The sequence below is a fragment of the Sarcophilus harrisii genome, chromosome 1 (genome assembly GCF_902635505.1).
Source record: "Sarcophilus harrisii chromosome 1, mSarHar1.11, whole genome shotgun sequence".
Taxonomy (NCBI): domain Eukaryota; kingdom Metazoa; phylum Chordata; class Mammalia; order Dasyuromorphia; family Dasyuridae; genus Sarcophilus; species Sarcophilus harrisii.
The window spans coordinates 439,705,166-439,719,750 of NC_045426.1; the positions used below are offsets into that span (position 1 = coordinate 439,705,166).

At 30.2% G+C, this 14,585-nt stretch overlaps 1 protein-coding gene across 4 annotated transcripts in view; it reads right to left on the reverse strand.

Annotated features, from left to right (window-relative positions):
* Positions 1 to 3,911: 3,911 nt before the first annotated feature.
* The window catches only part of ZC2HC1A (zinc finger C2HC-type containing 1A), a 45,773-nt gene continuing 35,099 nt past the window's right edge, over positions 3,912 to 14,585 (reverse strand). The window contains exons 8-11 of one of the 4 annotated variants that reach the window (XM_031946234.1): positions 11,344 to 11,460; positions 7,218 to 7,328; positions 6,474 to 6,557; positions 3,912 to 5,019 (exon numbers count right to left, since the gene is read on the reverse strand). In XM_031946234.1, coding sequence (XP_031802094.1) covers positions 4,857 to 5,019; positions 6,474 to 6,557; positions 7,218 to 7,328; positions 11,344 to 11,460 — 475 coding nt within the window. In that variant the 3' untranslated portion in view covers positions 3,912 to 4,856. The remainder of the gene's footprint in view (positions 5,020 to 6,473; positions 6,558 to 7,217; positions 7,329 to 11,343; positions 11,461 to 14,585) is intronic. The other 3 variants (XM_031946235.1, XM_031946236.1, XM_031946237.1) reach the window with 3 other exon arrangements.

Genomic DNA, 14,585 nt, shown 5'->3' on the forward strand with positions numbered 1-14,585 from the left:
GAAACAAATGGAATTTTAAGAAAAAGCACTGTATTGACAGTTAAGAAATTAGGAAAAAAAAGATAAATTCAAATATTTATCTTTATGATGTCAGGAAGGGATGTGTTCTGTAATGATCCATAAATACCTATGAAGAAACTATGGAGAAGACTTAAAAGAATGAAGTGAAAAAAAATTTCTTTTGTGGAAACTAAACTATGTAACTACAACTATATGAAAATCTATAAAGAGTATAAGAGAAACTGATGAGTATGGCATATTTTGAATGTTCCTCTGATTACTGACTGCAAACAAAACAAAGTTAATCTTGAGGAGAAATATTAAGACAGTTCCTCAAAGACTTTGATTAGTATCTAGAATGAAATGAATGGCACAAGAATTCAGATTTAGGCAAAAGTATATTAAGTACTTATAGGAAGCTGATATTGGTTATATACAAAATGCTGCAACTATATATGTTTATTACTGTTTTTATTAATCAATAAATTGAATGTATTCAATAATTTTTCATAATTATAGATAAATAATAGTTATTGGAAAAGGAGATCCACTAATGATTAATATCCGCGGGGAATTCAAACTAGAGAATGCAATGCTATTAATGAAAAACAAATTATCACACTATACCAATAGTTTGCTAGAGAACTTGGAAGGATAAAATTAAACACAGTGAGTAAAATGGCAGGATGAAGTTGAACTACAAATGAGTGTAACCAGATCATAAAGCAAATAGTACTGTATCCCAACTTTCGTGCTATAACTACCCAGAATTTGCAGTCTGGCAAAGCTATCATAGAAATGAGTCCCCTCTACATCAGTATAAGGACATAAAGCATGACTTCAATGATTATCATTACTGTTTAATATATTTTAATGTTATTAGTTTTCTAAGGTTTCCAAAGTACTTTACATAAACCATTTAATCCTCAAATCCCTTAAGAGATTAGTGTTTCCATTTAATTTATGAAGAAACTGATATAGAAAAGGTTGTCTTATGCAGGAATAGGGAATTAGAGTCCATTTTTCTAATGAATATAAGACTAGCATCCTTTTCTTTGTATCACACTATATGGATTTAAATTAGAGACACTAATTTATTGATATTGGAGATCTACTTAATATAAAGCATAAACATACTGAATTTGCTAAAACAGCAATATTTAACTTGTTGAATCTTCATCCATTACTGTATCATTTTCCAACATCTTTACCTCCTTATAGCACTCAGATTCCACTTCTAGGTCATTAAGCAAAATTTGTGCATGCCTATTTCAATCATATTTTCAGTAAATATCTCATAATTTAATAAAAATGAACTGAAGTCCTCAATTTACTTTTAGGATCTATATTTTTGGTGTGGGTAATTTCTCTCCAAGCAGATCATAATCTCCCTACGTATTGGATTTATTTCTAACCAGAGAAAAACTTTTTTAAATTAGCTAAGACAGTTATGACAAGATTTTTACTCTCTACCAGGCATTACTAGAAATTTATTGCAAATTAATAATTTGCCTCATTAAGCAATATTTATTATTTAACTTATAAATAATTAAGCCATATTTTTATATTCCAAAAGGTTTCCTTCAACAGAATGCTGCTGTGTTTCTATTAATTGGTTAGACAAGTGTGCCAATCTATGGCACTCTGTCAAAATAAAATATAGCTTCGACTTCAAAAAATCTATTATCATTAAAAACAACTGCCTAAACAAAGATCACTTTTTCTTATATAAGAATGAATATTTGAACAAAATCAAAATAAGAAAATAAAAAATGAATACCAAAATGATTTTTTCCTCTGGTAAACCAATATTGATATACATATTTATGAAGGTGATTAAAAAAATAAAATGATATGTTTCATATCTTTATTGTAGGAGGTCAAACACATCATACATTATTTATAAAAAGTTACAGTGGACAATAGACAATAATTATCATAATCTGACAAACTAATAAATTCCAGAAGACTACACAAAGGATTTTTACATTTGCAGTTCAAGCTTAAATTCATTATCTGTATTATAAGCATCGGAACATACATTATAAAAATAAATAAAAACAAAATAAATGGTGCACAGCTGTGGGATAATTTGTTAAAAATTGAAGTGTACAGTATTGCACAATAAATCAGAGTGATATATGTTTATGATTATGGAAATTCTAAAATGAATTTAAATACTTTGTCATGGAATGTTTCATAATTCATAAATATATTTTTATCTCCTCACATTTCGTAATAATCTCTTTGGACTCTGGAAGCAAACAATTCCTTATCAAATCATTTTCTCATGCATTACATTTAGACTTTTATTTGGTACTATAAAATTCATTCTGAGAAACACATATACCAGTCTATTTGATTTAACCCATTTAGCTCTACTTTTAGTGCAGAGAAAATTCTGCTTTAATAAAAGGAAAGCAAAAAACCCCCAACATCATTTTCAAACTTTGATAATTTACTATATCGCACTTTACGTTTTACAACCCTGCGAAGTAGGAAGTGCAAGTGTTATAATCCTCATTTTGCAGCTGAGGAAACTGAGGCTGAGAGAGGTTAAATGACTTGCCCATAGTCACACACAGCAAGTAAATGTCTGAGGCAAGATTTGAACTCAGATTTCCTGATTCCAAGTCCAGCACTCTTTTCACTATATTAATCTGCCTCTTGATTCTTCTTAATTTGGATTAAAAAAAAACTGTATTAATAATAGGACAGAAACTGATCAAAATTAAATTCTAAAATGTGCATCTTAAATCTTAATTTAACTACTAGGTAATAATCATTTTTGCAGATCTGTACAATATATTTTAATTTTTATATATGCCAACATTTTGTATGTAATTAGCTCTAAGCATTCATAAAAACAGATAATAAAAATCAGGAAGGATTTATTAATGGATAGGATGACAGTTCTTCTTCCCTTCTTTATAAATCTTTAATTCTGAGCAATCATAGAAATTAAATATCTACATTCTAAAGACTAAAAACCCCAAGACTGCTACAAATATCCATCTTAATTTCCCAGAACAGAACAACTGTACACTTAAATATCCAAAATCTAATCTCAAATACACCAAAATTTTGCTTGTGATTAGCCCTTTGCATTTTAAAGTATTATTGAATTTCCTTAAATTTGAATAAATTAAAAATACTGTAAAAATGTTAAAAGTGACAGCATAAATGATACCATTTTCAACAGAATATCTACTATATGCTATTGGTGACAATTACTTAGAAATAATAATTGGTGATAACTATGTTATGGAGAAAGCACAACTAAATCCTTAAAATGAATTCCTAACATATAACTAAGATACAAAATTTTTAAAATTCCATAATAGATCTCAGTTATACATTAAAAACCTAATTTTATGGTTAGACATTACAAGACTGAACCCTACAGGAAAAATTAACAAAAACTAGATTTGTGTTTCACAAATAAAGGATAACTGTACTTAAGGATGACTGAATACCTACCAGTTATAATTTATAGCTTTCTATCATTCAGATTTTATATCAACTCTGTATTAACCTTGTTATGTTCTGACATATATATATAGTTTCTCCCATTAGGACATAAACTCCTTGGGGACATGAATTGTTTTTGTTTTTTCTCAGTATCACTAGCACTTAGTATATATAGATCTTAGCAAAGAGTTTGATAATTGCTTCTTGACTAAAGGTTCCTGAACTCGCACCACTGAACAAACTACATTCATAAAAAATCTGTTAAATATTTTTGAATGAAATAAAAAAATCCTTTAAATATTTTTGGATGAAATAAAAGTAAATTTTAAAAATCAAGATACACATTGGAAATTTGTCAAAAACAAATTATGATTTTATATTACTTATTGTGGGACAATACTTTATAAATATTTATATAATTTAAATCCACAAAAATGAAATTTTTAATTAAAATTTTTTCTCAAGAATGAAAATAGAAGAAACATAAAAAAAAAAGACTGAAGACACAATTGGGATCAAATAAAAAGGATGACATTACTTTCTTGAGCTCTTAAAGAATGAAAGTCCTTACTTTAAAATAATAGTTACAAAATTCTATTTTTTCTATTTGGATTATTCTGATAGTTGCAAATAAATATCTCAAAAAGAAAATTCATTTCTATTTTCAAGGAATGCACAAGCATGTTTTAAGTCATGTTGTTAAATAGATGTTTAGAAAAATGGGCAACATGAGTGTGTGTCTATTTTAATAAATTTTATTAAATTAACTGTAATGGCAAAAAGGGAAGATAATTTGTTAAAACTTTAGCCAAAGATATTCTGTTCAAGCACAAAATTATAAGGAAAGTATCATACCTGGCACTATCTCAGGAAAGTTACAGTATTCCTAGGCCTTGATTTCCTCACTAAATGACCATGGAAGTGCCTGCTACCTCTAAATTTAAGATATTATGACTTCTCAAAGACAGTATCTACATTAAAATAAAGTGTTCAATTATCTTCTGAAAATAATGGACACACTCCAAAAATTTCAAAGCAGTAACTTTAGACTGTTGTTATAATAATGTTCTTTTAAACAAAACAAAAATTATTATCCAAAAAGTAACATATGCCCATTGAAAATATACTGACAACCTAAAAGAATATTTTCCTAAGGGACACATTTGTGGGTACCTGATGTTTATTATTTACACAGACTATGTACATAGTATATATATATATACATATAAATTATGCAGCCAAAAAGGATTGCACTCAAAAAATTATTATGTTTGCATATTTGTAACAAGAAGTAACTGGAGGAAGTGCTCTAAGTTTTCATGAACACTATGTAGAGAAGTATGGGCTTAGATCTTTCTTTTACAGTCTTTTACTTTTTGGTATATTCATAAAACCATCCTTCGAATTCCACATTCACAGCAGAATTTTGCCCATTCCACCGGATATCTGGTTCCACATTCATGGCAGAATTTTGGTAACTGTCCAGATGAATTGCCTTCATTTCCTTTAAGGCCTCCTCCATTGACAGATGAATAATCTACATCTGACCTAAGTGATGAAGAACATCAGAAACACAAGTCCAAGTAATATTCAAATGATACTTACTTAAAAAAAAAAAATGAGTTATACAATATCTACTTAGGCTTTCAAAAGTTTCCTTTACTTCATATGAAAATAGCGGATCATTGAACAGAAGATAAGCCAACTGCTAGTTCCTTTCTTTAGCATCAAAACATTAATACCACAGAAGATGCATGGAAAGGGATGAGACCTGAAGCAGGAAAACTAACTAGGAGGTTCTTATAATGGCCTTATGTGGTAGTAAGGATCTAAACTAGGTTGGCAGCTGTTTGAGTGAAGGGAAAGAGAGATATGAGATGTTAAAGAGATATATATAAATGACAAGATCTTGCAACTTACTACATATATAAAGTGAAGAAGAGTGAAGACTCAAGAATAACATTAGACTTCGAACTTGGGAGACCAAAGGGAAGGTTAATATAGTATCCTCAGCAGAAATAGGAATATAAGGAAGGAGGATACTTTTTTGGCAAAAGATAATAAGCTCTGTTTTGTATATATGAGTTTGAGATATTTCTGTGACATTAAGTCTGAAATATCCAATAAGAAATTAGTGATATAAGATTAACTCAGCAGAGAGAATGAAGCTGAATGATATAGATCTTGGAGTCATATATGTATAGATATAGACATATAAATAATAAACACATGGAAGCTAATGAAATTACCAACTGAAAGAGTATAGAGACATAGGAGAAAAAGAGGAGATGCATAGGACAAAATTTTGAGGCACACCCAAAATATGGGGGTAAAGGCAATTGAGAAGAGGTGGTTAGATAGACAGGAAGAAAAGTAAAAAAGTACCTAGAAAAGAGAGAATTCAAGAGAGGAAAAATGGTCAATAGTATACAAGGTTGCAGAGAAATCAAGGATGAAGATTAAGAAAAGGCTATCAGATTAAATTATTAAAGATCATTTGTAACTTTGGAGAGAGACATTTAAGTTGAGTGCTGAGATTAGAAGCATGAGAAAAGCATGCGATGCAAAGACATGGTGATAACTAGTACAAAAAAGCTTCTTTGCTAAGTTTAGCTGAGAATGGAGAAGAGATAAGGGATGACAGATATGTGTAAGGACCCAGCAAAAGTTTTTCTTAAAATATGGAGGAGATCTGGATATGTTTCTGGACAACAAAGAAAGGAGTCAATAGATGGGGATTGAAGATTATAGAGAGAGGGGAAGAACGGGGATAGGAGAGAATGATGAATGATGCCAAGAGGTTGTGTGGAATATGAAAATAAGGAGCTCACAGCTGGTTAAAAATCTAGATTTTCATGGTAAGAAAAGAGATGAGATCTTTAGCTGAAAAAACTGGAGGAGTGAATGTTGTGAGACTTGCAAAAAAAAAAAAAAAATTGAAAGAACCGTTGTGGTAAGTAGAATAAGAGTGAATTATGGAAGCATAAAAAGGATTGCCTTACTGCAGGGAAGTCAGGTTGAAATACGATAAATTTGTAGCAGATTCAGTACAGTTGAATAACTTCCTTTTGCTCCATTTACAGCCTCTGCAGCAGGGATAGGAGTAATTAGGGTAGAACTCTGACAAAGCCTAAGTGATCTTAGAACAAAAGTATAAAATGGTATGATGCTGAACTAGTCAACTATAGTTTTGTGACTGGGAAGAGATGAATGTGAAGAGACTGGATGATAAAGTTTGGACTACCAAACTAGAGGTCAGTGGGGATAAAGAATAAGTTTAGAATGAGTATAGTGTAAAGATATATGCTAAAAGAGAAAAAAATCCAGGACTACACTGCTCATTTGGTAGAAATCAACTAAGCCCAATCAAAGTTTTCTTTTTGCCCTGGATCAACTGCCAATCTGCATATTTCAAGCTTATATTAAATTTTAGGTTCAAGAAATCCTATTTTTTGCACCAATTAAAATAATAGTTCTCAGAACATAATATTGCAAGGAAATCCAAATGCAAAATATTTCAACAGAATCAACTGCATGACATAGAAAAGTTATGTTTTAACATTTTTTCTAGCTGCTGGGTATGGGAAACATACCAAATTTAATTCTAGCTTATTCAAAAAAATTGAATTAGCTCACCTAGCAATAAAAACAATGAGTTGATTATTAAAAACTATTGTTATTCCATATAGCATCCTGAAAAATACATTTTAAAATTTCTAATAATGATATCATATAATCAAACATACCTGTTTGTGTAACTATCAGCATTATAGGTTTTTCTCTTGTGTGTTAACACACCTGGTATAGAATTTTTTGCCAAACTAGGTGGTGTTGAAGTCCGTGCTTTCGTGCTACCTCTAAAAGGAAGAACAGGATAGATTTTAAAAGATTTAAATAATCAGCACTTAATTGTGCACAAATGCAAAAATATAATTATTTTTAAAACCCTATCTTGAAGAATTTAAGTGAAATAAAAGTTCTGAGCCACACAAAATCAAAATAATGTTCATGAGACTATGAATACTATTTAAATTAAAGCTATACTTTACAAATGCTACTTTGAAGATACAAATATTTTTAACACGTTTCATATGATTTTAAAACAGATTCAATCATTTCCCTAAAAGACTTTAAACAAGATAAAAGATTGCCTTGAAGTAATAGTAGTAGAGCAGAAAGAACACTGTGTTTGGAGTCGGAAGCCCTGAGTTTGAACCCTGGCTTCATTAATGTACTGGTTTGTATGACTTCTGGCAGCTTACTGAACCACTCTGGGTCTAAGTTTCCTCATCTGAAGAATGGAAATATTATTTGCACTACCTTTTCTACATGTATTGCGTAGTCATAAATGTGAAAATAAGAATTATGACCTATCTCATGTGTTTATGGATATATACATATGTAATATGTATATACATAGTCTATGTATAAATAATGTAATATAGATAATTCTATGTATATATAAATTTTTACTTTAATATATAAATTAATGTTTAGCCACCATTCCCCACCAGCTCTCACCATGGAAGATCCCTCTACTCCCATGGTCCCTTCGTCTGATTGATCAATTCCTCATGAAATTTCCACTTTAAGGAAGGGCCTAGATCAGTCATCATTCCCTCCTTCATTCTTCTTTAAAGATGACACCTGGGACGCTAGTCTTCTTTCTACACCATACCCCTGGACTGGTATCTCTCTCTATCTTTATCCCTCTCCTATCCCTGCCACTAGTTTTCAGCTTCCTTTTTTGTGTTCCTGTCTCCCAGCAGAATATAAGCTTCTTGAAAGCAGAGACTTTCCTTCTTTTTGCTTGTATTTCTATTCCTACTTCTTAGGACAATACCTAACATGCTTAATAAATGCTTGTTCCTAATTTTTTTATAGATTGGATTTTTATTTGTAAAATAATTTGCTATATAATTTACTTAGACATTATAATGTAAGAGAGTGTGGTGTGATGAGAAGTGTGGTATAGAGGAAAGAAGGCTGGCCTTAGAGTCAAGAAGGCACATATATGATCCTAGATCTAAAGATGCAAAAGCCTTCAGCAGTCATCAAGCTGAACACCCTCATTCTAGAGATGAAAAATTGAGATCCAAGGAAATTAAATGACTTGCCCAAGGTCACAGTAGTTTCAAGATCAGGTCACTGATTTATTCCATTATATCACATTCCCTGAATACTATGTGACTATGAGCACATAAACCTAACTTTCTCAGTGTCTCAGAAAGCTCTAAGATTTAAAAGAAGTCATGTTACTGATCTACATTTTTGGGGGGAGTTTCCATCTATGAAATCTGGATCATAAATAATCACTTGATTATTACTAGTCACTGCACTGTGAATAAAGAAAATTAAACCACTTAAGACATTAAAAATTCATATTTTGTTTATTAAAGACCATGCTTATAAGAATAGCTATTAAGGGAATTTGGTGAAGGCTATTCTATTATTTTTTTGTATAGCTCTGCATTCCAGGTTACCTACTTTCAGGCAAGCCAAATTATATAAGTATAATATAAGTATAAATGCATATTTAAATGGTCAGGATGGCTAAGATAATTATTATTGTAAAAATATTCAGATTAATGGTTCTTTTACAATTATTTGTATAAGAGAAGTAGAAGAGAAATGAAGATGCACAGCACTGGGTCTGGAGGCTAAGGCAATATCTTAAAGCTTTCATTCAGTGCCACACAGTCACCTTTAAAAAACAGCCACAACACTCAAATTATATGCAAAATTCATCCATGAGATTAAAGTTCCTAGACGGCATTTCTATTCAGCACATCTTGAAAACTATGCAGAATTACTGCAATGCTCTATTTTGAAATTATTCTTCCAAATTATATCAGATACTTGTAATGGAAAAAAAAGGCACAAAAAGACATATTGAAAGATATTGGACTGAACAGACTTTTCTCTCAAGTTCTCTCAAAAATTTTAAAAAACTTAATCCCTTTACTTATGAGCAAGTACCTACTGAAATGTTTTAGAGGTTAAATATTAAAATGAAATGCTCATAAAAATGTTGTATCCCTTCAAAATGAGATGAAAATTTTATATAAATTCCAAGAAGGTCAGAGGATTTTTTTTCCTCTCTCAGTAGACAAACTATCTTGACTTCAAGATGGAACTTGAAAAGAAATTTTTCTCTCTAATACAGTCAAATCACTATGTCCACATTTAAAATGTGCTTTAGAAAGAAAACGCCTAAAAATAGGATCATTCATGAGGCTAAAGTTCTACTATCTCAATAATAACTATCCGTTCCTGATATCAACTATTGAAGTAATTACTAGAAGAGTTTATATGTAACTATATGTATATAGTTTTATATATATATATTATATATATATATAAAATATGATCTTAAATCATATATAACATATATGTGTAATTATAACATATATGTAAGAGTTTATAACTCTTAAAATATCAAAGTTATTATAATAACTTCTCTTACAATAGGAAGTCACATAATATATATAGCTTTCTTTATTAGCCATCTTTATCATGAGTCATTATTTTCTTTTTTTAAGCAAATTTTAGTATTTACTATATTTTTGGTTAAATTAACAATCATACCTTTATAAGTGGGTGTCTACAAGATATAACAGAAAAGGTCTTACATTAAGAATTAAAAAAAAAAAAAAGACTGTAGTCCTGACTGTAATTTAACTAGCTATTTTACTTTGAAGAAGGTCAATTGGGTCCAAGACCCATTTCTGAAAACTCAGGATCCATCACTTAAAGCCTCAACTTCTTCACTTCAAAAATAAAGATAAAATTTGTACAATTTATCCTTTGGGCTTAAATTAATGAATGAAAAAATATTTGTTAAATATTTTTCTATGTGATTGATATGCACTGTACTAATAACATCATGAGTATGTCAGGGAAAAAAAATAACTAAGACCTGCTCTAAAGGAGCTAACATTTTAATTGTGCTAAACAACACAAAAAGATTTCTGTTTTAAGACTGATAGACGGACCCTGAAATATTAAGGGTCAAATTTTAGGTTGGATGGCAAAGTAGGAAAAAAACCCTACTAATACTCACATCTTACAGATGAGGAAACAAAAGGCCAGATTAACTTGCCCAAAGTTATGCAAGGAGTAACCAAGAATTCAGACAAAAATCTTTTAACTCCAAATCCAAAGCTCTTTCATATATATATATATATCATCATCATCATCATCATTGTCCTTACATTTACATAGCTCTTTAAGGCCTACAAATGGGCTTTACATATATCTCAATAGGGCTGTTTGCAAAAAAAAAAAAAAAAAATACTTTATAAACCTTAAGACATCATGTAAATATAAAATAGTATTATTTTTATTATGTGCAAAGTTAAATATATTTGGTTTAGAGAATTCTGGGGATCTTTATAAATAGTAAATTATGATCCTGCAGTCTTATCTGGAAGAACTTCAATTTGGATTCTGTCTCCAATTCTTCTTGACATAACCTGCGTTTCCTAACATCAACAAGAGCAGAGATAACGTGGGTATATTTTCTTTGCTCTATTTTCACACTGGCTTTATCAAAGATTTGAATAAATAAAAAGAAGTCATTTTTACAAATGTTTTAAAATCAAAACTAAAAGAAAATGTTTTAATACAGCAACATTTCTAAATTATCAGATTAAAAGATGTTAACTGCAAGAGTTTTATTTAGAATAATGGAAAAACTTAATAGAAACTCTTAAAAAGTAGGTTTCTATTAAAATACTTTAAACTACCAACAAATATAATATCTTAAAAATGTATGTTTTCTATATTTAAAAAGTTATAGAGTAGCCTAATATTTAATCCTTTAAGGAAATATTTGAAAGAGATTAATCAAACTGAGTCACAAATACTTACTTGTTAATGGGTAATAACTTATTTCTTTTGATGGCACTGTCTGATTTTCTATCACTTTCATACAACCTTTGTACATCTCTTCCAGTTCGAAGTGGTGGGCCTAATTTGTCCATCTTACTAATAAAATATATAAAGGGGTACCCATAAGGAGATTGCTAATGTTTGCTATTTAAATAATTCAAAAATTTTATATAAAATCAGACATTAATCTTCCTCATTAGAGTTCTTTCTTTCCTTTTCCTTCGATTGTCCTAACCACACTAAGTAAGAGGCTTTCAGGGAATAAACTAATTTAAGCAGTTATATATGGATTATAAACATTCATAGAGTTTACTCAAGAGCTATAAATGGATCCAGAAATTCTATACATATTTCCCACATGACAATGTAGAAAACTGGCACAAGACCACATTAAATGTTATCTTAAAGCATGTCAAAAACTACTTCATAATCATTTCAAATGATACATATTATCCTAAAGGATTAATGTAGCAAACTAAGGCAACCAATTGAGGAGTGATGGGGCAGGAAAAGAAGCAGGGAAATTAGTATGGAAAACAACTGACTTAAGAAATTTTTTAAAAATTTAGTGAAGCTGAATGGGAACCTAGAATTAATTAGCTGTCAAATTTCTGAGCTAATAGTTTCTCTTGTTTTCTAAGTACTTTTTTATTATCTATACCAGGGGTCCTCAAACTTTTAAAATAGGGGGCCAGTTCACTGTCCCTCAGACTGTTGGAGGGCCGGATTATAGTAAAAACAAAAACTTTATTTTGTGGGCCTTTAAATAAAGAAACTTCATAGCCCTGGGTGAGAGGGATAATCATCCTCAGCTGCCCCATCTGGCCCCCAGGCCACAGTTTGAGGACTCCTGATCTATACCCATCACCTTCTTAAATAACTTATTTGTATTTTCTGATAAATGCAAATAAAACCAAAAACCTCATCACTGAGGGCTTACAACTTGAATGCTTTACTCCTGGGAAATTAACTAGTAATAACGTAAATAATCCCATTCCATTCAATTTATCTAAAGTATAATGCACATATGTTGTTCCTTATGGAAACTACTATTAGAAAGGTAAGTTTGTAAGGAGAAAAATTAGGCAATAAAAAAAGAATGCTTATTAGTCAACAGAGACAATGAATGAGAGTAATTTTTAAATGCATATAAAATAAAATAAAATATGGTCATACATGCAATTGCATCATATTTTCAGTTATCTGGAAAACAAAAACAAAAGCTAAATAAAGCCTTATCTGCACATATCATAAAAGTTTTGCAAAAATCATGAAAGGTCTCCACCTAGAGGATAACAGAAAAAACTACCAATTAAAAGAGTAATTTTCATCCCCTTTTAGCAGAAGCATTTTAATTACATGTAACAGGCAATCACTATTATCCTTTCATTTTCTGAGCAAAACAAAATTTAATTTACCTCTAAAGAAAAAAGTCTCAAATTATAAATCTACCTTAAATTTTTAAAGTTTAACAATGATTGTAGAGATTATTTTTAGCTATTCAAAAGATGATTATCAAGTATCAGTCAATTCTGAATACAAATTAAAAGATTTATTTTTTAATAAATACTTCTGGTGCTTGTAGGATGGGAAGTAAAGAAAGGAGAAATTCACATTATATTTTAAAGTTCCAATATGAAAAGTTAACACTGATCAAAATATAAAACTGCTTCTTGAGTCCAATTATAAAAATATGCAGGTGAAAAATCTGGAATTTAGGAAATAAAAAATAAAACATTTTTTTCGTCAGAAAAATGTTACAGGAACAGCAAAATAACGTTTTGGTCATGTATACTTATTGTGTATCTAAGTTATATTTTAATATATTTAACATCTACTGGTCATCCTGCCATCTAGGGGAGGGGGTGGGGGGGTAAGAGGTGAAAAATTGGAACAAGAGGTTTGGCAATTGTTAATGCTGTAAAGTTACCCATGTATATATCCTGTAAATAAAAGGCTATTAAATTAAAAAAAAAACGTTACAGGAATAAAATTGTTTCTATGGTTTTTCACAAATTTTTTTCCCTAAATGTGGATATCAAAAATCACTTTGTCTTGGGTACTATATGATTAATGTCAATCTCTCTGCCAGTTCAATGATAATTTTCCCTGTGTACAAGTTTATTACTTAGCCTAGGGACTACTTGCTTCCCATTAAACTCATTTCTGGTTTCTGAATTAAGGCCTAGTATTAACAGAAAATAGCCACTTTTTCCAGGGAAGCAATGTTTCACTCTTGAGTTGTTATTTTTTGGTTGTCTATCCTTTGTTTTTGAAGAGGACCATGACATGGTTTTTCATGGAAGTGATGCTGTGACGTGAAAGTGAATTGGATTTAAGTGAGGGAAGGCTGTGCTAACACAGCCTCCTATCTTTCTCCTCTGAAGCTATCTGAATCCAGTGGCAAATTATGGATTGGGATGACTAGAAAAGGTCCTGGATGCAGTGGGAGACCTTGGCCTTTTTAAGGGAATTTTGCTTTTTAAGTTTGACCGAGGAAATGTCCATACAGTGATCAATAATAGGTAATAAATGAAACAAAGAATGCCTTTTACGTAGTTAAAAAAAATTGTGTGTGTGTGAAATGAGGCAGAGAATGGCCTTTTTTTTTGATATAGATATACATATAAATATACATATACATATTAAAAAAACTACAGGAGAGGAAGATCCCAAGATTTCTAGTCAAAACAGCCAGAAGAAAGCTGTCGATAATCTGATGTGCTGTCCAGACTTTGTACAATAAAATTTTAAAGAGCTTGTTATAAGAAGAATAGCTATGATTCAATGGAAGAAAATTATATTGGAATCCAAACCAGATGAGATAGGAAAGTTTTAAAAAATAAAATTTTGAAAACAAAAGAGAAGGAAAAACTGGACAAGTATGAACAAAAATAAACATTTAAAATACAAGAAAACAAAACATTTAGGAGAAACTTTTCATTTCTACTCTTTAAACACTTTAAAATTTAAAAATGTTTAAAATAAAAACATGATCTCACTTTTTTTGTTCTTCATATATCAAAATTTTATTGATTTTATTGTACTGTTTAAATATACTGTTCACATTTAGTGATGATTAAGTTCATATTAAGAAATTTAGACAAAAAAGATATGCACAGAAGACCAAATCAAAAGCAATAACAGAAGAACAAAAGAGTGGGGCATAATCATTTCCATAAAAATATTGTCAGGCACTCATCATGAGCCAAGATAGTAGG